Raw genomic sequence first — 24127 nt, 5'->3', positions numbered from 1 at the left:
AGTCGACAGAGGCCAAGGAATTTTGGGAGTTGAAGTCCACACAGATGCTGGTTGGGGAATTCTGGGAGTTGGAATCTGCATAAATTGGCTAGGGGATTTGGGGAGCTTGAAGATGGGGAATTCTGGGAGATGGAGTCCACACATCTTAAAATTTGCCGAGGCAAACAAATACAGCTCAACCTGTTGTTGGAAATGAAATGCAAAAAACTAGGAAAACTTCCTCCCAGGGTTCTTCAACCAACCTTCTCCCTCGCGGCCCCCAACAAACCAAACTAAATTTTCCAAAACCAAACTGCGATTCAATGCTTCAGCTTGCTAGAAACTGCCTTAAAAAGAAAGAAAGAAAGAAAAAAAACCAGACAAGAAGTACATTTGTACATTTATCGTGAAATTATGGTTCAATTTATTTACAACATGTAGAAAAAAAAATATCAGAGAACAGAGTGAGGGGTTTGGGGTAGGGGGCGGTGGGTTGGGTTGCTCTGGGGCGAAGCAGCCAGAAAAAAGATAATCCGACGCTTGTTCCAATTATTTTAAATATTCTTTTGCAGTCTGAACACACACAGGGAGAGGAAAGCTGAGAGTCTTGCGGTTCTCCATTTCCAAGGCTGCGCATTTCATCGTGCAATAATACAAAAATTAACCAACCCCCCCCCTCGTTTTTACCAGGTAAACAATCCGGGTGAAAACTGGTTAGTTCCGAACCACGATAGAAACCAAGGCCAAGACTGCCTTCTATCAATCCCAGGAGAAGTATTTTAAAAAAAGAAAAGAAAGGGAAAACAACCACAAAAACGAAACGTGGTCGCCGCTTGCAATTTGGAGAGTTGTTAACCATGCCAAAATGAACTCGATGCCGGTTGGAGGAAGCTGGGATTTTTTAAAAAAGACACAAACACAAAAAAAAAAACGCCGCGGGGCTGAATTCTTGAACTGAATTGTCTGAATTCCACCCGTTGCGTGCCGTTCCTTTGCCTTTTTTGTGTGTTTTCAATCAGCCAGGCGAAAGAACTCCAGCGGGATGCAAAAAACGGTTGCCTGCACTGCTACCAAAGCTGCATTTTTTCTAACGCTCAAATAAAAGAAATAATAAAAATACCAAAGGGAAAAAAAAAAAAACGCCGGGGGAAAAAAAGGAACAGAAATCCCTTCTTGGGAAAAGATTCGAAGAGTCAAATAAAAAAAAAATATATGATCCAGTCAAGCAAGGGTTGTTTTTTTTTCCCCTCCGTTCTCCATTCCAGAAGGTGGAAGCATCTCACATACACACGGCCCCAGGGGCGAGAAAACGAACACGGAACGGCAGCCGGGGTGGCGTTGTGGTGGTGGGGGGGGTCAAGCTGGCTGGCTGGCGCCTCTTCCGAAGGCTTTTCCTTCCCCGAAAAGATGCCGCAGAGAAGATTCCAGAGCCCGGGGCCGAGGCGAGGAGGCTGCTTTTGCGAGTCGTCGCACCAAACCGACGGCCGTCGTGTCGCCCAAAAAGTAGCCGGCGGTTTTTCTTTCACCCCCACCCCCACGAGTCGCTCCAAACGGCGGACGTCCGGGGAGGGATGCAGGCGGAAAACAGCCCGGCCACACAGGGAAAAAAAAAAAGAAGAAAAAGAAGAAAAAAAGAGGCGTAACTGCATCTCAAAAGCATGTGCAGAGTGCAGAGAGCAGGGAGCGGCAGACGAGCTTCCGGGTTTGCACGGGCATTGTCTTTGATCGGAAATACATGCGGTTTTATTGCTCGAGACGGAGGGCGAAGAGTGGGGCAGGAGGGAAGGAGACCCTAAGGGGCCATCCAGAAGGGCATCTGTTGCTTCGCCCGTTGCTGTGACGACGGGTACTGGTACCCTAACCTCCAGGTTTGGGAGTAGCTACTTGCATTTTTAAGACCCCCGTGGTCTTCCTCTTCGTCCGACGAGTCGCCGGTGTAGGCCACCAGACCGAGTTCCTTTTCGGTGCTTTTCATCTTCTTGGCTGGATGATCTAAAGAAGGAAAAGAGAGGGGGAGGGGGGAAAAAAAAGGAGGAAAAAAAAAAGGGAAAAAAAGAAAAGAAAAACCAGACCTCTCCCACCAGCCCCATATCACCCCGTCCCCAAAACAAACAAAAAAAAGGGGGGGTAGAAAAAAAGGGGGAAGAGAAAGATCAATTTCCCCCCAAATGGGTTAATTTCAAAACAAAACAAAACAAAACAAAAACAAACACGTTAGTCCGACGCCATTTTGAAGGCCCCCGCATCAAACGGTCACACACCCCCAGATCGGTGTTGGTCGTCCCGCCAACGGTGTGTTTTGATCCGCCAGCGCCATGTAAGAGAACACAGAGAGAGAGAGAGAGAGAGAGAGAGAGAAAAAGAAAGACACAAAAAAGAAGAAAAAAAAAAAGTAAAGTTAGCAAGGCCGGTGCGGTGGTGAGCTCTCCGTTTCAAAAGAATATATGTCAAAAGAGGAAGAAAGCGTTAGTGTTCTTTTGACCCGCTTGGGTTTGTTTGTTTTTTGTTTTTTTCCAAGAAAGAGAGGTGACAAACTACACAATTTGCAAACAGGTTTAGGAGTGGAGTAGTTTTTCTAAAAAATAAAAATTGGGGACCTGTTTTTTTTTTAAGGGGTGGGGAATTAACACTGAACCCCTAATTCCCACAACATTTAGTATTATTAAAATTACATTTAGTAATACATTTAGTATTACTGATTCCCAAAGCTATTTAGTAAGGCTGTATTGCTATTATCCTTCACGCCTTTCCTATCATCTATCTTATCTTCTTACGACTCTAAACTTTGTGGCTTGTAATCTTTACGGCTACAATTGTAATCTATTATTTTTAATTATTTTATTTAATAATTAATTAATATTTTAATGATTATTATAGTTAAAACTGTAATCTATTGGGCTTAGTTTCCTAATACGATTTTATGTTGATTGCTTATTTAAGATCCTATGACGATCACCAAGTGTTGTATCTTATGATTTATGATGCGTGTATGTTTATGATGGATTATGAACATGATTTATCATTTATAGCTTTTATTTACTGAGAGCTTATGCACCGAAGACAAATTCCTTGTGTGTCCAATCACACTTGGCCAAAAAAGAAATTCAATTCCATTCCATTCCATTCCTATTCCTTCTCTTCTCTACTTTCTCTTCTTTCTATTCTATACCTTCTTCTCTTCTATACTTTCTCTTCTTTTTTCTTATTTCTATTCTATTTTATACCTTCTTTCTCTTCTTCTCTATTCTCTTCTCTACCTTCTCTTCGCTTCTATACCTTCTTCTCTTCTATACTTTCTCTTTTTTCTCTTCTTTTCTCCTCTCCTCTTCTATTCTCTCTTCTATTCCCTATTCTATTCTGTTCAATTGTCTATTCTATTCTTATTCTATTCTTTCTCTACTTCTCCTCTCTTCTAATATAGTTGTATTATATTAGCATTCAACTAGGGAGGATGTTATATGCTTATGTGTTCATCTTTCTTCCCCCTAAGATATTTTTACTTTTTAATGTCGTTTGATGTGGGGTTTGGTTTTTTTTAAAAAAAACATTGAACAATTTAAATATTTAAAATTTTGGTTGTTTTGTATTTCAACTTTCCTCAGACAAGCTGAATACAGGGAATCCTCGACTTAACGACCGCAATGGAGCCCAACCTTTCTGTTGCTAAGTGAGGCACTTGTTAAGTGAATTTCACTAAACGGCCACTAAACGAACTGGTGTCTGTTGAGGGCTACCTGTATGCAGGTGGCCGCCTTCCAGGCACTGGGGGGTGGGGGGGGGAGGAGGGGAGGGGCCTCCTGTTTCTGCCTGGCGAAGGATTCTGCAGTTTTACGGAGAAAAAGTGAACAGCATCTTGTGGATCGGATCAAGAGGCGGCCGGATGGGGTGAAAAGATGGGAGAGACGAGAGAAAATCAATAATGGAGGATATCTGTAGCTTGGGGTTGAAATGAGGGGTCCTTGGTGCTCTCTGAGCTGGGTGGTCTCCTTGCACCACTAGAACGGATGTATACATAACCAAGGGCCCCACAGTCCTTCTCTTCTTCCTCCTCCTCCTCCTCCTCTCCATTAACCCCGCTCCCTTCTAGCACTGATGATGTGACCTCTATGGGTCATGAAACGTCTGCAACAAATGAAGCCAGCTCAGAGAGCACCAAGGGCCCCACAGTCCTCTTCTTCCTCCTCCTCCTCTCCATTAACCCCGCTCCTTTCTAGCACTGATGATGTTACCTAGTTGGGTCATGAAACGTCAGAGAGCACCAATGGCCCCACAATCCTCCTCTTCTTCCTCCTCCTCTTCCTCCTCCTCTCCATTAACCCCGCTCCCTTCTAGCACTGATGATGTTACCTAGTTTGGTCATGAAATGTCAGAGAGCACCAATGGCCCCACAATCCTCCTCTTCTTCCTCCTCTTCCTCCTCCTCTCCATTAACCCCGCTCCCTTCTAGCACTGATGATGTTACCTAGTTTGGTCATGAAACGTCAGAGAGGACCAATGGCCCCACAGTCCTCCTCTTCTTCCTCCTCCTCCTCTCCATTAACCCCGCTCCCTTCTAGCACTGATGATGTTACCTAGTTGGGTCATGAAACGTCAGAGAGCACCAAGGGCCACACAGGCCTCGTCTTCCTCCTCCTCCTCCTCCTCTTCCTCCCCACTCCGCAATCCCCACTCCCTTCTAGCCCTGATGCTGTGACCTAGCTGTTTCATGAAACATCGGCAGGGAAGCAAGCCAGCTCAGAAAGCACCGAGGACCCCACAGACTGGGACTTGGGTTAGGGACTTCTGTCCTCGCTGTGAGTGGTGTTGTGTTGTGGGGGTGGGGCGCGCGCACGAAGGGAGGCTCGGCCAATCTCACTGTGCACATGTTGTGCTCTGAAAACGAAGGCAATAATTATTACAGTCCTCCTCTTCCTCCTCCTCCCTTCCTTTCTCCTTCTCTTCCTTTGCTTCCACTCCAGAAAACCCCTCTTTCTTCTAGCTCTGAGGATGTGACCTCGCTGGGTCACGAAACGTCTGCAAGAAAGCCAGCCAGCTCAGAGAGCACCAAGGGACACGGACACACATACACAACCCTTTCAACCCTGAGCCAAAGACGAGAGAGGATGGGTGGGGGGGAGAGAATGGGGTTGATTCGAACTCGGTTCGGGGATGTTTTTGCGGAGGTGGTCGCTCCGCCGAGGAGACAGATATCCTGGGAAATCCTTTCCTCCTTGTGTGGATGGGTGCATGAGGGGTGCTGATCTTTTAAAGAGGATAGAAACACAACGCCCCCCCCCCCCCAAAAAGCACAGGTCCACTCTGGCTTTTTTGGGGGGTGGGGGGTGTTGAATTAAACCGAATGTGGTTTAACTGAGAAGAGAGAAGCTGAAGGAAACGAGAGGCTTAAGGCCTGGAGGGGGGAGAGGCATCGTCGCAAAAGGAGGCAGAAACCCCAAACAAAGGCAAGCTCCTTGGCCCCACACGCTTACCGTTGCTGACCCCCAAGGACCCGTTTCGGTCGTCAGGCTCCGGCTTCATCCCGGTCACTGGTAACGCCGGCGGTGGCATCAGCTGCCTGTTTTGGAGATAGACAAGAGGGTCTTTGAGAAGAGGATGTCCAGTAAGGGGGAGGGCTTGGCGTAGCGGGCTAGAAATCAGGGGCCGGGGAGTTCTAGTCTCGCCTTAGGCATGAAAGCCGGCTGGGTGACTTTGGGTGACTAATAACCAAGAGATAGGGAATTCTAGTTCTTATTTAGGCATGAAAATTGACTGGGTGACTTTGGGTTAATCACCAGGAGCCGGGGAGTTCTAGTCCTGCCTTAGGCATGAAAGCCGGCTGGGTGACTTTGGGTGACTAATAACCAAGAGATAGGGAATTCTAGTTCTCATTTAGGCATGAAAATTGACTGGGTGACTTTGGGTTAATCACCAGGAGCCGGGGAGTTCTAGTCCTGCCTTAGGCATGAAAGCCGGCTGGGTGACTTTGGGTGACTAATAACCAAGAGATAGGGAATTCTAGTTCTCATTTAGGCATGAAAATTGATTGGGTGGATTTGGGTTAATCACCAGGAGCCGGGGAGTTCTATTTCAGCCTTAGGCATGAAAGCTGGCTGGGTGACTTTGGGTGACTAATAACCAAGAGATAGGGAATTCTAGTTCTCATTTAGGCATGAAAATTGATTGGGTTAATCACCAGGAGCCGGGGAGTTCTAGTCCCGCCTTAGGTATGAAAGCCGGCCTGGGTGGGACAATCACCAGGAGACAATGAGTTCTAGTTCTACCTTAAGCATGAAAGCTGGCTGAGTCTATCACCAGGAGATGGGGAGTTCTAGTCCCACCTCAGGCATGAAAGTTGACTGGGTGACTTTGTGGTAATCACCAGGCGATGGGGAGTTCTAGTCCCGACTAAGGCATGAAAGTTGACTGGGCTAATCACCAGGAGGTGGGGGAGTTCTAGTCCCACCTCGGGCATGAAAGTTGACTGGGTGACTTTGGGTTAATCACCAGGAGATGGGGAGTTCTAGTCCCGCCTTGAATTCTCAGTCTACCCCGGATTTGGGCCTTAAGCCCCATTGTCCCTGTCTGTAGATGACAGGAGGTTAGATCAGGAACCAAGTCTGATGTTCAGTGAACAAAGGACACCACTCAAAATGGATGGAATTCTAGCTTGTTCCGTCAAACGTTTTCGTTTTTTAGTTGCAATGTACTAAAAACCGTTCAGGGGGGAGGATAAAAGACCCAAAAAGGAAAAGAAAAAGAGGAAGGGAGCGGAGTTCTTCGCCAGGTAGAAAGAGGGTCTTAAAATATATGGGAACCGCTGAGAAAACATGAGCTCGCCCCAGGGAAAACAGGAAATCGTGTGAAGGAAGCTCAAGATTTCTCTGCCTCGATCTTCTTTGGTATAATGTAGGAAGGCTTTCCAGACTCTGTAATTTTAATACAGCTTTTAATACATAGCTTCATCTCAATATGGGTAGTCCTTGACTTACGACCTCAATAGAGCCCAACATTTATGTTGCGAAAAGCGAAACAGGGAGCACGGCCCCCTTTTAATAACCTTTTCCCTCCCGTGGTTGTTAAAGAAGCCACTGCAGTTCTAAAGTTAGCGGCACGCAGCATGTGAAAGAGTTCCAGCGTGTCTCAGAGCAGGTTTGCTTCTCCCAAACGCCCGCTCACCTGTCCCTCTCTCTCTCCTTTCCTGAGGAACCTCCTGGCTTCGGGCCTGTTCCTTCCATTTCCGTCGGGATGCAGAATCCTGTACCTAAATTAGTCATATGAATGGGTCCATGCTATGAGCAGAAAAATACAGCAGCATTAGCAAATCTAAAACACAGATGTGAGCTATCAGCTCCGTAATGAAAAAAGAAAAATAAAGCTTTTTTTGGTGTGTGTGGGGGGGGTTTTGGGCCGGGGGAGGCCCCAAGATTTTCTGTTTTGTTTCCTTAAAATAAGGATACGGCCAGCATCCTAGAGTTTTGGAAATGTTTTTTTAGGGACCAGGGGTTTGGAGATTGCCTAGAGCTACTGATGCTAACTTTAAACAGGAACAAACGAAGCTCAGGAATAATTCTCTCCCACTTGAGTTAGCTAAACCAGAGAGATTTTGTTTCTATTTTACAGTTCAGAAACCACTGGGCAGCTTCTTTAAGGCCTAGATTTGCAGCTGTCTTTACCCCGCCATCTTTTCGTGGACCTTGTGCTTAAATTTAACGTAGCGGGTCCTCAATCATCGTTGTCGGTCACTGTCGGCGACCGTATCCGATTATACCTCTGGGGCAGCGGTCATTAAACAGATACAGCAGGCGTTACAGGAGGGAGGGAACTCTGCCCAACACGCGGGTGGCCTAACCTTGCAAACAAATCGTTGCGGGCTTTTCCCAAAAGGTTAGGGAAAACTTTGCTCAGCAAACTCAAAAGTTTGCGAGGTTTTTTTTTTTCCACCCCTCGTGTTGTGGAAAGAAAAGTTTGGGAAACTATCTTTTCTCTAAACAAAGACTACGAGACTTCGGATGACTTGATATGCAATTTGGGGGCGTGTGTTCCTTTTAGCAACACACAAAGAACGTTGGTGTGTATTGGGTGTGTGTGTGTTGTTTTCACGCCCCAGAAAAATCCCAAGTTGTTGTGAGTTACAATTCCCAGCCAACTTTCGTTAAGCTGGCAAGCCAGCGGGCCCAATTCCCCCCCACCCCACTTTTAAAAATTGTGACTTGATCGAAACTCATCTGATCTCTTTGAAAGCATTTTAAAAAAAAATATATCCAGATTCGTCACCTCTAAATCTGGCCTGATGGTTTGAAATCCGCCGCTCCCCCCCAAAAAATGCTTCTGTTGTAAAAAGATTATTTCAAATTTCCCCCCCTTCAAATTTCTCCTTCTTTTGCATCCCCCCATATCTAAAATCTGGTTTGAAACCCAAAATGTGAGTTACGTAGCTCAACTGCAAAGCTGCAAAAATCTCTCTTGCAAATCTTAAAATATTTCACGCCTGGAGATGTGGACTTTGTTAATTTTACTTTTTCTATTCTTTTTTTGGGGGGGTGGGGGGGCGTGGAGGATGGACCAAGCATGTTCACTACTCTGTCCATCTCGGGACAGCGGCCGTGGCAAATACAGGCAGCCCTCAATTTACGACCACAACCGAGCTCCAGATTTGCCGCTAAGCGACACAGAGCAGTTAAGGGAACTTTGCCCCGTTTTAATGAACTTTCACCCGGTCGTTAAGCGAATCTGGCTTGCTCCGTTGACTTGGAGAGAGAGAGAGAGAGAGAGAGAGAGAGAGAGAGAGAGAGAGAGAGAGAGAGAAAGAGAGATGAGAGAGAGATGAGAGAGAGAGATAAGAGAAAGAGATGAGAAAGAGAGAGATGAGAGATGTGTGTGTGTGCGTGTGTGTGTGAGAGAAAGAGAGAGAGAGAGAGATGAGAGAGGGATGAGGGAGAGATGAGAGAGATGAGATAGAGGAGAAAGAGAGAGATGAGAGAGATAGATGAGAAAGAGATGAGAGATGTGTGTGTGTGTGAGAGAGAGAGAGAAAGAGATGAGAGAAAGATGAGAGATAGATGAGAAAGAGATGAGAGAGATAGATGAAAAAGAGAGAGATGAGAGATGTGTGTGTGTGTGTGTGTGTGTGAGAGAGAGAGAGAGAGAGAGAGAGAGAGAGAGACTTCCATCAGCCCTCAGATGGAGTATCAACAGCCCCCAGGTCTGGAGGTGGCTGATGAGGAAGAGGAGGAATAGCTGAGTAAAATGCCTGATGTGCAGAGGAGAGGAGAGCAGTGGAAATCTATGGGCCGGTCCTTGGGACCGAAGAGCTACCGCTGCTAACGAAACCCCACCCTATCTCTGGGGATAAAAGGCAGAGGGTAGAGATGAATAGATGTGGCAGACACCAATTCACCTTCCGGACAGACGAGAGAGAAATTTTTTTGCTGGCGGTTGCCGGCGCTCCGAATAAAGGAATCTTTTTTGAGTTCACGTCAGAGGGTTTGTCGTGTTTTGGGGAGCTGGGTCAGAACACCTACAATCATTTTTTTTTATTTTCAAGGTGAAACGGGGAACGGGGAGCAGGTTAAGGACACAATGGCGGCTTACTGCACCTGATAGCCCAACAATCCGGATTCGTGTTCGTCGGGAAGCTCCTCGGTGAATCGCCGCTTTTGACCCGGCTGAGGCAGGGGCTGCACTGGGGGCTGCGTCCCGCTCGGCAGGGGGTTCTTCCCAGGAGCAGCAGGCAAGAAAGGATTGGCTAGCGGGGTCTGGAAAGAGACCAAAAAAAAAGTTGAAATGGACCCCTAATGTTAGAACCATCGTTCCAATGGCACAATGAAGAAGGCCTTGCTTTTATTGTTCTATTCTTTTCCTTTTTAAAAAATCATTTGATGTCCTCAGTTTGGTTTACTTCATTGGCGAGATAGGAGCAAATAAATTTAATAATTATTATTTAATCTTCAATGCAAAGGGCTCCTATTACTCTTGGTAAAAACCATTGATTTCTCCCTCCACAATCGCTCAACTTCTAATTTGCAAATTGTGATAATTTTTGTTTTTCTAGCTGTTTCGCTTCAATTTGTGCATCTGATGGTATTCCAACAACAATGAACCCGAGTTTTTTCTCTCCCACAATAATGTCAGGTGTGTTGTTGTTTTCTTTTCTACAATAGCGATGTCAGGTGTGTTATTGTGTGTTGTTCTTCTTGTTCTTTTTCTCTCTCTTTTTTTTATTTGCACCAAGACAAATTCCTTGCGTGTCCAATCACTTAGCCAAAAAAGAATTCTATTCTATTCTATTCTATTCTATTCTATTCTATTCTATTCTATTCTATTCTATTCTATTCTATTCTATTCTTCTATTCTATTCTATTCTATTCTAAATTCTTTCTCCTCCTTCTCATTATATCCTTTATTCATTAAACATGAAACTCAAGTCAACTGAATATTTTAAAATGTATCACAAATATAACTGACTTTTATTATTTATTTTTATATTATTATTATTAATCATTATTATTAATCATTATCATTATTACCACCTCATCAAACATACAGCCAGATGTTCACACTCGAATTGGCATTTTAGCCTACCTAAAATTTAGCATTTCAGTTCACCTATCCACCTACAGCATTTTAATCAATTTCTAATCAGGTTTCCCAAGGATCTGGGAGTTATTAGTACTTTAATATGGCTTTCAAAAGGAAGCGCTTACCTGGCTGGTGGTGGCAGCGGGCTGGACTTGCGTAATTGGGTATTGGGTGGGCACGGGTGGGACGCTGGTGGGGAGGGCCAGGACCCCGGGCGCCATGGGAACGGCCGGGGGTCCAATGCCCGGCATCACGTAAGGAGGCTGGCCAGGCTGCTGAGGGGGTGGAGCCATGGGGTAGCTCGCCTGGAAGCCATTGGGGGGGTAGTACGGCGGCTGGGGGGGAACGGTTGCGATGGTTGCCGGTTGCGTGAATCCTGGTGGGAGCCAAGAGAACACAGGTTGGTTGACAACGTTGGGATCGAATGTGGTTGTGATGACGCAAAGGGGCGCGGCACAAAAGCAACCAAGTCACAAAAGTAGGTCAAGTCCCTTTAATTCCTCCAACTTGGCCCCCAATTGTCCAGTTATCCTCGGCTGGAGAAAAAAAACTCTCCCAAGAAGAATTTTGAAAGGGAAGAAATTCAGTCTGAACCCAAAGTACATATACAGTATAAATAAAAACCAACACAAACCACACTGCAGCAATTAGCAAGACAGGGCAGGATAAGGAATTGCAGAACTCAAAAGATAACGAAACACACACAGTTGGGAGGACTGCCAGAATCCAGATAAGACATGACAAAGATAATGCATGCATTGCTTCCAGCAAGGTGCTGTGCGCAAACACCCTCTTTATCCTGTTTCCCCAGCTGCAGCTAATGAAGGGAGTCAGGGCCCTTTTCTCCCCCGTAATCCACATTGCTCCCTTATCCATTCCTCCCTGCATGCCCTAGGATGAAGAGGGGGTGGCCCTGGGTCTTCCTCTGAATGCCCAGCCAGACCGTGCCCTTCCCCAGTTTCCTCCACAGCCACCAGAACCACACTCCCCCTCCCTGTCAGCTGTTTGACACCCCCCCCCTCGGAATCAGATTCCAACAGAGGCATGACAGTGGTGGGAAAGAGGAAGAAATTAGATTGGGAGACCCTCAAAACCCCAGAAAGAACAATCCTACCCATCCCTGGTCAGAAACCTAAAATACAGGTAGTCCTCGACTTACGATCACGACGGAGCCTGAAATTTCCCTTGTTAAGTGAGACATTTGTTTAGTGAGCTTTGTCCCATTTTACGGCCTTCCTTGCCCCGATTATTAAGCAAATCACTGAAGTGGATAAGTTAGGAGCTCGGTCGTTAAATGAATCTTGGCGTCCCTGTTGTCTTTGCTTGACCGAAGGTCGCAAAAGGGGGGATCACGTGACCCCCCCGGGGCACCGCGATGGTCATAAATACAAGTCCGGGACCGAGCCTCTGAATTTTGATCACGTGACTCTGAGGGAGGAAGCTGCCATGGTTCATAAACTGTGAAAAACGGTCCTCAGTCCCTTTTTTTCAGGCCCGTTGCAACTTGGAATGGTCGGTAAATGAACTGTTCTAAGTCGAGGACTAGCCGTCGTTGAGCTGCATGGTCGAGACATACCTGATAAGGGCATCGAAGTGGTGATCTGGTTCACAAACCGCGAGTATTCGGCGTGGACCTTAAAAGGAATTGCAGATTTGGTCATTAGGACCCAATTTAATCAATTTGGCACCCTGAAAATACGACCTACCCTGAAAGTAAGACCTAGTTTGATTTTTTTTACACGTTCGCCCAATATAAGTCCTACGCCCAAAAAAAGCCTAATTAAGACCCCACCCACTCCAGAATGGACGGGTAAAAATTAAGTTAGAGTGGGGATGGGGGTGTGCAGAGCTGCCCTATTTACCTTTGGACAGGTATAGCCAGTTCTCACACACCTGACACCTGCCTTGCCGGCCCATTTCTTCTGCAGCCCGCAAGGCCTCTGTAGCTGATAACAAAACTCAGGATCGATCCAGAGCTCCGTTATGGGATGCAGAGGCCTTCAGGAATGCTTTGCTGGCTGCAGAAGTTCCTGAAGGCCTCTGACAACAAAAAACAGGAGGCCGGGGGCGATGCGCTCAAGTGAGGTTAGTCAGTGGAGGACATCCCCCGAAAATAAGACCTGGTACCTTTTTTGTGGTGGCAAAAAATATAACACAGGGTCTTTTTTTGAGGGGGTGGGGAACATGGCAATTAAACTAATCCACTTATCAACGGAGGCTTTCTGAAATGATCTCCTGTTTGGTGGCAACATTTCATTCCTTAAGTTATGGAATTATTTTACTTCCCAATCTACCCTGACTATATCTTTATCTTATACTCGTTTTGGTCCTCGTTTAGCGACCATAATTGGGGCTGGCAGCTTGCACAGGCCGTCCTCAGCTCGTGGCAAAAGGTGAGCCCGAAAAGCCTAGTCGCTGAGGGAAACCTTTGCTCCGTTTTACGACCTTTCTTGCCACAGAAGCGGTTAGGGGGAAAATGAAGAAAGGGGGGGGGAGGCGGTTAAAAGTGAGCGAACGGGGTTTGTGACGAAGGGGACTTACGGTCTGTAGTAAGTTTTCACAAAGCTTTTTGGCTGCTGCCAGGCCTTCTGGCTTGGGGTGGCTGGAAGAGAATGAAGGGAACGTTCAGCGTGAAGGATGACGAGGCAATCTTCTTAAATTGGAGGAGTTTTAAGAATTTCAGGAACTTAAAAGCAGGAGGAAGCTCCTTGGCAGGTGGCGTAGCATTGTGTTTTATCTATCATCCTCATCTATTTGTCTATTATTCTCATATCTCTCTTATCTATCCACTCTATCATATCTAATTCTATCATTCCTATCTATCTTCTATCTTCTCTACCATTATCATCTATCATATCTATCATATCATTCAATCAATTTATCTATCTTCTCTATCATTCTTATATCTTCTCTATCTATCCACTCTATCATATCTAATTCTATCATTATCTACTATTCTATCTTCTATATCATTCTGTCTGTATCTATCCATCCTTCCTTCCTTCCTTTTTCTTTCTTTCTTTCTTTCTTTTTCTTTTCTTTCTTTCTTTTTCTTTCTTTCTTTCTTTCTTTCTTTCTTTCTTTCTCATCTGTCTCTTCTCTTTCTATCCACTATTATATCTATATAAGTCTATCATTCTTATCTACCTACCTACCATTCTATCTTCTGTATCATTCTCATCTGTCTGTCTCTATCAATCCACTCCATCATATCTACCTACCTATCATCCTATTTTCTCTATCATTCTCATGTCTCTACCTATCCACTCTATCATATCTATCCTATCTATCTATGACTTGCAGACTTCAACTTCCAGGGTATTCTGGGAGTTGAGGTCCACAAAAGTATCGTCCCCTCCCCCCTCCCCACCAGACCTCTGACCTAAAGGAATCCCGCCTCCTGCTCACCTGATGTATATGTACATGGGTTCAAAGGCTTCGCGGCCAGACGCGGGTTCGATGCAGCCAGAGCCCTTCCCCCGAAGGAACACCTTCGCCCCCGTTTCTATCTGGATGTGCTGCAGGTACGAGCAGCCGGGCCCTTCCACCTTGTCCTTGATGCTGAAGGTGGGCACGGCGTGTTCCAAGCCCACAAACAGCTTATCCTGGACGTAATGCATCTGTAAGACACACACACACACGCACACACAAAAATATCCAAAAGTTAACCCAGAAGGGAAGCCGTTGAGGCCTGCTCCCTTCTTTAAACCTCGACTTTACGGCCGTTCCCTTTAGAGACCGGTTACGACAGCACTGGAAAAAAAAAACGATTCGTGGACAGGGATTCACACTTCCGAACAGGATCGACATTCAGCCGATCAGCGTGCAATTTACCCTCCGTTCCTTCTCCTCCGGGAGGGACTCCCGGTTTACCTTGAAGGAAACCTAGAGGGTGTTGTTGTTGGATGGCACAGTGAGGTCTCCGCTGTCTGGAAGCTGGACCACTCTCTCCATCGCGTTTCTGTAAGAGGACGGTTTCGGCCTGGCCCTGGCTCAACGGACCGGGCTTTCTTAATCCTCTAGCCTAGGGTTCTCCAACTTTGGGAAGCTTTTAAAGACTCCCAGAATTCCCCCGGCCAGTTCTAACTGTCAGGGGAATTCCTCCTTAGTTCAAGGTTGCTTCTCTGCTTGTTGAGTTTCCCTCCGTTGTTTCTCCTCCTACTGTCAACTCGTAAAGCATCCCTAATGCCTGTTTTCGAGTTGCCATAAACGGTGTGTGTGTGTGTGTGTGTGTGTGTGTGTGTGTGTACGTGTGTGTGTTGGAATCTGAAGGAGCAGTATGACAGTTTAAAACCAGAAGTACATTCCAACACTTATCTTACAAAGTTTGTAGCTAGGCTACCGGATCTTCTTCCCATGAAAATCCTTCATTGGAGGATGTGATTGATGACGCCCAGCCCATGAACTGTGCTTTGTTGGAGAATCTGATTTAGGACACACCCAGGGAGAAAACAGAGTCACAGGGGACCGTCAATTAAGTGTGGCAAGAGTTGGCTTCATATGGGTCAATGCTGACATGTTTCTCCTAATAAATCTTTTGGATTTTTTTGGAAGATGGGCTTGAGGTTCACGATTTAATCAGGGCAATCGCTGGAACCCTGACCCCCTACCCTCAGGTGCTTTGGAGAATAGCTTGACCCCCCCAAGTCTTTTCTAGGGCAGCCCCTCAAATATGGGAACCCTGCTATCATGTCACCCCAGGGCTTTCATCAGACTAGACGTACCCAATTCCAGCAACCCTTCTTTATATACTTTTAGCCTCTAGTTCCCTAATCTCTGCACTCTTTCCAGAGTCTCAACATCTTTTTTTACACTGCGGAGACCAAAACGGGATGCGGTATTCCAAGCGTGGCCTTACTAGGGCCTTACAAATTGGTATTAAAATAAATCTGTGCCTTTGGATTTAGCAACCGCCAGAGCCCTGAATCGCCTCGCTTTGCCCATCGTTATCAACCCTCCCGAAGCATGTTAAAAGCGAACGTGTCCTGTTTTCCATGCTACCAAGCTGGGAAAAAAAATGTGTTTTCCTTCTCCCAGCAATACTTACTCCGCCAGACTGGAAGGGTGTCTTTTGCCCCACGGCTGGGGGCAACGGAGTAATGGGGGCGGGCTGGTGGTAGACGGTCACCGTGGCCCCGTTGAAGGTGGGGCTGGACCCCGTGGCGGCTTTGACGACGCCGTTGGTGATGATTTCTTTGATCCGGTTGACAGCTCCTGCAAGGGCCGAAACAACGGCGTCAAACACACCGAACCCTGTACGTTCCCCGTTGCTAAGCAGGCTGGTCGTTAAGCGAGTCCTGTCTGATTTTACCACCTGTGTTGCCGTGGACGTGATGGGGACTGAGCCACTTGTCTCAACTTGAACAGTGGCTTTTCCCCCGCCAGCTTGGTTTAAGAGGGGCGGACTTCGACTCCCAGAATCCCCCAGCCAGGATGCTTTTAAGATATGTGGACTTCACCTCTCAGAATTCCACAGCAAGAAATACGGATTTTAAATCCCAGAATTTTCCAGCCAGCCTGCTTTAAGACACGTGGACCAACTCCAAGAATTCCCCAAACCAGCAGGCTTTAAGAGGGAAGGACTTCAAAGTCCCAGAATCCCCCAGCCGGGACGCTTGAAGATATATGGAATTTTAACTCCCGGAATTCCGCAGCCAGCATGCTTTTAACACAAATGAACTTCAACTCCCAGAATTCCACAGCCAGCACGGAGTGACTTAAGCCACAAAATCATCCACAGGATGCAAAAAAAAAAAGCCCCAGTATTTTTTTCCCCTGAATGCTGACTTTCTGATTTTTGCCCACCGAATCCAAACAGAGTCGACTTACGGTCCACCAATTCTCTCGTCTGCCCTTGGACGTGCAAATACAGAGGACGATCACTGAGGAAGGGGAAGAAAAAAGGAAGGCACGTTTCAATTTTTATTTTTTTAAACAATCCGAAACCACGATTAAGGCTTCAGACACCGACGCTGAAAAGTATCTTGCGGAGTTGAGAATAATGAGTTGTGGGACGCTTGATTTATTTCTTTAAAAAGAGATAAAAGGGAGATGGAAAGAAAGGCCGTTCGTACCCAGGGCCAACTTTGATTTTTTCTTCCGCAGTCATGTAGCGCCCCCGAGTGGAGACTGCTGCCCCACTGAGCTTGCTTATCTGCAGATATTGGGGGGAGAGAAAGGGGAGAAAATAACCACAATCAGCCATGCAAGAAAACCCCAAATTCCTCCTAAATGTCTCTTTTGGGAAGGTGTTTCTACCAGACCCCTCCCAAATCAAGGAAGCTACAGTTAATTATTATTTTTGTGTGGCTTCTTTCTTAGCCCTTTAATATTTGAAGACTTCAACTCCCAGAATTCCCCAACCAGCAGGCTTTACAATGGGTGGACTTCAATTCCCAGAATTCCTCAGCTAACTATGCTTTAAAATGGATGGACTTCAACTCCCAGAATTTCCCAGTCTATTTTAAAATGGTTGGACTTCAACTCCCAGAGTTCCCCAGTCTATTTTCAAATGGTTGGACTTCAACTCCCAGAGTTCCCCAGTCTATTTTAAAATGGTTGGACTTCAACTCCCAGAGTTCCCCAGTCTATTTTAAAATGGATGGACTTCAACTCCTAGAGTTCCCCAGTCTATTTTAAAATGGTTGGACTTCAACTCCCAGAGTTCCCCAGTCTATTTTAAAATGGCTGGACTTCAACTCCCAGAGTTCCCCAGTCTATTTTAAAATGGCTGGACTTCAACTCCCAGAGTTCCCCAGTCTATTTTAAAATGGTTGGACTTCAACTCCCAGAGTTCCCCAGTCTATTTTAAAATGGCTGGACTTCAATTCCCAGAATTCCCCAGCTAACTACTGTGTTTCTCATATAATAAGGCCAGGTCTTTTTTTTTTTTTTGAGCCCCGAAAAAATGGCTAGGCCGTCTTTTCGGAGGTGACTTAATTCTCCCCCCCCCCCTTGCATCTTCAGGCGGGCGGGTGGCGACGACTTGGATGTTGACCTCGGCGTTGGTGGGGCACTTCGTATCGGGGTCAACGTAGGCAGCACCATATCCGGGTGTGCAACAAAAGTACTTCCTAACAGCAAGCCCCCCCACCATTCCCCCCCATTTCTCCTGTTTTAATATAGGCCTTAATTTGGGGGGAAGGGCTTAATTTCATTTCATGCCTATAAAACATGCTGGGACTTCCTATTGGGGGAGGCCGTATTGTTGGAGAAACAGGGTATGCTTTAAAATGGATGGACTTCAACTCCCAGAATTCCCCAGTCTATTTTAAAATGGATGGACTTCAACTCCCAGAATTCCCCAGTCTATTTTCAAATGGGTGGACTTCAACTCCCAGAGTTCCCTGGTCTATTTTAAAATGGATGGACTTCAACTCCCAGAATTCCCCAGTCTATTTTCAAATGGGTGGACTTCAACTCCCAGAGTTCCCTGGTCTATTTTAAAATGGATGGACTTCAACTCCCAGAATTCCCCAGTCTATTTTAAAATGGACGGACTTCAACTCCCAGAATTCCCCGGTCTATTTTAAAATGGACGGACTTCAACTCCCAGAATTCCCCCGTCTATTTTAAAATGGACGGACTTCAACTCCCAGAAATCCAAGGAGGCCTGGCCCTCTGTTAATCCCACCAAGCTCATATTATGGGGAATTAAGGCACTGCACAGCCTTAATTTGGATAGGGTGCCAGACCTCGTCCTGCGTCTGTCCTCTTGTTAGGAGATTTCGGCATGTGAGTGGCACGTCGTTGATTTCCACTTCCGCCACCACGAGATCATCTTTGCTTTTGTTCGCCGACAGACCTTTCCCTGGAGCCTGGAGCTGCCGAAGACCAGAAGGGAGGAGAGGACAGAAAATAATAGGAAAACTAAGAGTCGGTTTGGTCTAGCTCTAGTGAAGGTGCTGGGCCAATCACCAGGAGGCGGTGAGTTCTAGTTCTGACATAGGGATGAAAACGGACTGGATAACTTTGGGCCAGTCCCTCCCTCTCAGCCTAGCCCACCTTAAAAGATTATATGGAAAATAAGAGGAAGGATCATTACCTTGAGTTATCCATAGAGTAATAAAAACAGGATAGAAATTGAATAAATAATAATAATAATAATAATAATAATAATAGAAATAATCTCTCTCTTAATACAATCTCTTCCTAAACCATGGTCTGGCATCACCAATATCTAGTTGCTTCTCTTTGACCCATATGTCACCTTATGCCAAGTCAGATGGCGCCCCAGATCAAGGAAAGATCCATGATAAAATTAAATATTATTATTATTAAATATAGAAATAAATCAACTCTCCAGAGACAGCACAGGCCTAGTGTGGACAAGATATTTGGGGCCTGAGAACTTACACCCAGTAGCAAGAATAAAGACAAGTCATGAATCAATAAATACAGGTAAGTCCTCGAGTTACCATCATTCATTTAAGGATCGTTGAAAGTGTATTTATTTGTAAAGATTTATAGGCCGTCCATTTTACATCAAGGTGACAGAGGACTCTTTTTCACACTGACGGCCATTTCCCATGTCACACAATCAAAATTTGGACCCTTGGCAACAGGCTCACAGTTATGACGGTCGCAGCGTCCCGGAGGTCCCCTTTTGCGACTTCCTGACAAGGGTCAACGGGGGAAGCTGGATTCACTTCACTAACATAACTGCAGGGGTTCACTTAGTGACGGAGGCAAGGAAGGTCGTAAAATGGGGCAAAACTCACGGAGCCACTGTCTCGCTTAGCGACAGAAACATTGGTCATAAGTCGAGGACACCCAAGGGAGAAAACCTGCCTCCCTAACAGCTAACCTTGTCTGCAGAGTTGGCTGAGGGCTTCAGCTTCCCTTTTGCCATCAACATGGCGTTGATTTTCGCAGCCACCGCCGCCGCAGCATCCAAGGCGCCCAAAGGAGCCGCCGAACCTTCGGACCCTGACATCCCGTCTCCGCTGCCCTGCATGGGGCGGCCGGCCACTGGGGTGGTAGCAGGAAGGAGGAAGAGAGCTGGCGAAGGCCCCGGCTGGTCCCATTTGCTGCGGCGCCTGGAAATTAGAAAAATAAATAATAAATCTATGTCCCTCACGCATCCTCACAAAATCTCCAGCACCGTAAAGCCTACAAACTTGAAATTGGGCACTTACGTTCCTCCTGGCTTCTAGGGGCTAAGAAAGGATTTTTCCAAATGACCATCAGAGCATTTAAAGTATTTCCTATATTATTATTATTATTATTATTATTATTATTATTATTATTATTATTATTAACACGCTCTGATGCTAAGGAGTTCTACTCCCCCTCCCCACCTGAAAAGAAATCTCTCCACAATGCAAAACACGAGCAGAGGAGCTTCAGTTTCAAAGCACCAAGCAGCTTTAGTACAGAACAGTTGAGCTAAGCCACGCCCAGGCTCCTTGCTGTCTCCATCTTGCTCACACAGCAAATACTGTTTCACTTTCCAAACAGCCTTCACCTCTCTCACACACTGACAGGACGCTAGCCAGATGAATGTTGGTAGGCAGAGGTAGATTTTTTTTTCTCCTTATTTTCCTCCCCCAAAACTAAGCCTGATCACATAGTTTCGCAGCGAAGCATGGGGATCCAGCTAGTATATATATATAATTAAACTAAATTAATCAAGCAAAAATAGCAAATGGGGAAATTCCTTTAATTTCCTCAAGGCCCCTCCCCTCAAATAAGTAACCCAGACCCAATCCACATATCAAAGGGTAAGGTCTGCAAACACGGAGTTAATTAAATTAGCTCTCCCAGAGGAACTGCACGTTCACAAGAATAAACATACCCCCCCACACACACACACACAAACGCTCCTCAAGGGTCACCCTAGAATCATCAGGTGGCACCCTGGTCAAACTCCCCCTATAAAAATCTGCGGCTGTACCCCGTTTTTCGGTAGCCTGCCCTTAAAAACCAATCGTTTTGCTTTTAGGAATAAATCTTTCTCCTTTCCTCATAGTTCTCTGGGTCTCATTTTTATTCATTCTTGTGCAACCCCGAGGTGGAACCCCAAATTCTTCTTTGGACAATAGGTTGAATTCAGATATATGAATAAATCCAAAAACTATGGATCTGTAGTTTTTAATGGTTTCTTTTTTGCAGTTCATGGTTGTTGTTGTTGTGAGTTTGGAGGGAGACCAAACCAGCAACTGAACGAAGGACCGGGAACAAATAATTTTCACCCATCCATTTGGTTTTTTTGCTTCAAAATCCTCCTTTTTTTTTCGGCCCACCCCAGAAATGAACCCTGGAAACAGCCTGGCAGGTTTTCAAGGAAGAGCCAATGAGGCAGTTGCGGCTGGAGAGCGAATCAAAAGCCGGGCCCCTTGAGGCACTCCACCAATCAGAGGAGAGAGCTTGAGTATAAAAAGGGGACTCGGCTGAGGGAGAGGGTCAGATCCCTCAGGGACACTGTGAGGGAAGGAAGAGAGAAAGGAAGAGAAGAGGATGAGGAACAGAAGAAGCAGAAAGGAGCCACAACTCCTGAGGCAAAAAGAGATGAAGGTACTGCCCACCTCAGGAGCCCAGAAGCGGGAGAAGGAGACTCAGAAGAAAGGTAGCTCCTGAGGGGAAAAGGGGCTTTTGAAGTCTGTTGGAGCCTCAGCCGGTGGAAAGGAGGCCACAAGCAGCCCTGAAGCTGAAGAAAACTGGGCAAAGAAGATCCAGAAGGAAGCCCCAATTCCTGAGGGGAAAAGGGTTGAATCTGCCGCTCACCTCAGAAAAGTCCAGAAAAGGAGCAGAAGACACAGAAGGAAAAACAATTCCTGAGGGAAAACTTGGCACTTCAGGAGGTGGAAAAGAGGCCAAGCAGCCCTGAAGCTAAAGAAAACGGGGCAAAGAAGACCCAAAAGGAAGCCCCAATTCCTGAAGGGAAAAGAGTTGAATTTGTCGCTTACCTCAGAAAAGTCCAGAAAGGGAGCAGAAGGCCCAGAAGGAAAGGCAGCTCCTGAGGGAAAATGTTTGGCACTTAAGGAAGCCAAGCAGCCCTGGAGCTGAAGTTGAGTGAACCTAAGAGGATGAAGAGAAGCTTGGAAGATGAGGAAGAAGACCAAGTGAGGAGACCGAAGCCCTTTCAAGCTCCAGAAGGCCCTGAGAACAGAATTTAGGGGCAAAAGCTACTGCTTTGAGGTAAGAGAACAAAAGCATTGAAATCTGAAAACCTCCAGAGGCCAACAGGATAAGAACAGAAGTCTGGAAGACAGGAAGAAATGTACCTCCACAAGGCCACGAGGGCAGAATTTTGGGGCAAAAGGCTGCTTTGAGGCAAGAATAAAAAAGAGCTGAAGTCAAGACCGTTTGGAGAGGTGTGTGAGTTTCCTGAGGAGAAAAAGAGCTGAAGTCCTCCTCAGCCAGCTGGGCTAAACCAGAGTTTCCTCTGAAGGAGGGTGAGAATGAAGCAAGTTGCAAAAGTGTAGTATGTGTGTGTCAATTTGCACACAAACATAAAAGTCCTTTCCTGCACTGTCTGACCTGTGGCTAAAAGGTCTCATTCCACACTTATCAAAACAGAAGAGATAGAGATGGTTGGTTGGTAGATTAGATTAGAGATAGGAATGATAGATGACAGATAGATAAGGTAGGAAAGAAGGGACAGATAGAAATGGATGGATGGATAGTCACATAGAATGATTGATAGATAGGTTGATTGATTGATAGATATGATGGAGTGGATAGAGACAGAATCGGATGAGAATGTTAAGAGAACAGAATGACTGATTGATAGATATGCTTGATAATAAGAGTGGATAGACATGGATGAGAATGATAGAGAAGATAGAATAATATAAGATAGGAATGATAGAATTAGATAGATGGATAGATAAAAGGTACATTGTTATTAGAGATGTGCTAGAAGTATTAGGATAGATAGATACGATAGGACAAACAGATACAGGATAGACAGATGATAGATAGAATTCTTTTTATTGGCCAAGTGTGATTGGACACACAAGGAATTTGTCTTGGTGCAAATACTCCCAGTGTATATAAAATAAAAGAAACATTCCTCAAGAGTCAAGAATCATCAGGTACAACACTTAATGCTAGTCATAGGGAGCAATAAGCAATCAATAGATAAGACGGAGATATAGAAAGGCAATCCAGCTATAACATAGATACTAGATGAACTAAGGAATAGAAAAGACAATTGATATAATAACACAGATAATGGATGAGCTAAGTAATAGACTGATTAATAGAGACGATTGATACAAATAAATAGAATATCGATGGATGAAGATAGGGCAGAGTTCAGCAAGGATCCCATTCAGTTTGCTCCCCACTGAGCAGTTGCTCCAACTCTGCCATTTGTCGTCGGTGAACAAATCACAATTTATTATTCTTAAAATCTTTCCAGATCAGCAACGCCCCCGAAGTCTCACCCTTCAGGGCAACCCGCACGGAACCGACACAAAATTGTTGGACTTTCTCCATTCCCCCCCAAAAAAATTTTTCTGGCGCCCCCTCCTCCCTTTCACAGTCCCCCCCCCCAACTCCCCTCTTCTTTACAATGTTTTTTTTCCGGGGGGGGGGGCAAGTTGGGGAAAGGGGGATTCCCACGATTCTTAAGGGGGGTCTTGGGTCAGGGTCGCCCGAGGAGATTAGATATCATATCAAATTTATACCATCATTATAAAATATATAAAGGGGGATAATAGGGGCGGGGGTCAGCTAAAAAGGGCTGGGGGGGGGAGAAAAGGGGGGCCGGGGCTGATGGGAGTTGTAGTCCCTTCCCGGAAGGCCCAGCGGGCCCCGCTCGGGCGCTGTGTTACCCGGCCTCCGCCCCCGATTCCACCCTGCCCGGGCGCCTTCCTCACCCGCCCGAGGCCCCCGGCTCCCGCTGCCCCGAGCCGCCCGCTGACATGGCTGAAGCCGCCGCCACCGCCGCCGCCGCTGCTGCCGCCTCCTTCGCGGAGCAACTTCCCCTCCAGCGTCACTTCCGCCTCCCCGGTGGCGTCACTTCCGGGAAAGGGTCGCCTGAGAAACGGAACAGCGCGCGGAATGCAGACAAACTACGTCTGCTTTAAAAAAAAAAAAAAAAAAAGGTAGAGGGATACGCGCGCTCAGATTTCCGGGTTCCGGTTTTGGCTTTTTTTTTTTTTTAAGCGCTGAAGGGAGGGAAAGTGGGAGGGCGGAATCAGGATTTAAGGACAAAATCAAGGTTTGAACGCGGTTGGGTGCACGTTCAGGAGAGGCAAAGGATCCCTATTCCTTTAACGCGATGAAAAACGAGTTTAAAAAATGAAAATGAGTTTAAAAAGCATGGACTCCTGTAAAAAAAAAAATCACTTTTGCACTCTTTTTAAAAGCTCTCTCCCCCAAACTCCCCTAAAAAGTTAAATGTACCCCCTGCCACTCCTTCCCATCTGTATATCTGAAACGTGGGCCCATATTTCCAATATTATTTTTCCTCAGACCCATAACCGGAAGTGCTCTACACTTTCCTATATCTATGCCGCAGGCCGGTCTGCGCATCCGGCTCCTTGTCTCGTGGCGTGGATGGGATAGAGAGGAAGAGGGGTAGAACGCCGCTCTTTGGATCACGTGACTCCCTGCTTCCCGGGCTTTTGGGGCACGTGCT

The 24127-nt window shown here is 46.1% G+C and overlaps 1 protein-coding gene and 1 non-coding gene across 5 annotated transcripts; both read right to left on the bottom strand.

Annotated features, from left to right (window-relative positions):
* Positions 1–367: 367 nt before the first annotated feature.
* KHDC4 (KH domain containing 4, pre-mRNA splicing factor) lies at positions 368–23501 on the bottom strand. Of its 4 annotated transcripts, none has more exons than XR_015739695.1 (14): positions 23364–23492; positions 19343–19574; positions 18231–18359; positions 16611–16690; positions 16366–16418; positions 15584–15750; positions 13945–14156; positions 13078–13138; positions 12113–12170; positions 10662–10912; positions 9555–9713; positions 7135–7219; positions 5448–5533; positions 368–1971 (listed from the first exon to the last, which is right to left on the bottom strand). XR_015739695.1 is itself a non-coding variant. In XM_087914051.1 (14 exons), the coding sequence occupies exons 1-14, from the start codon at positions 23408–23410 to the stop codon at positions 1772–1774; spliced, it is 1848 nt and encodes a 615-aa protein (XP_087770177.1). In that variant the 5' UTR covers positions 23411–23501; the 3' UTR covers positions 368–1771. The 4 variants fall into 4 exon arrangements, 2 of the variants coding, with proteins under 2 accessions (XP_087770177.1, XP_087770178.1); XR_015739696.1 differs by having other exon boundaries at positions 368–1962; positions 23364–23483; XM_087914051.1 differs by having other exon boundaries at positions 7135–7247; positions 23364–23501.
* LOC113453416 (small Cajal body-specific RNA 4) lies at positions 14433–14560 on the bottom strand. The gene has a single exon (XR_003376270.1).
* Positions 23502–24127: the final 626 nt, after the last annotated feature.

Source organism: Pseudonaja textilis, chromosome 16, assembly GCF_049901715.1.
Source record: "Pseudonaja textilis isolate UNSWEBS1 chromosome 16, rPseTex1.2, whole genome shotgun sequence".
Taxonomy (NCBI): domain Eukaryota; kingdom Metazoa; phylum Chordata; class Lepidosauria; order Squamata; family Elapidae; genus Pseudonaja; species Pseudonaja textilis.
This window is presented reverse-complemented; position numbering and strand designations above follow the sequence as displayed.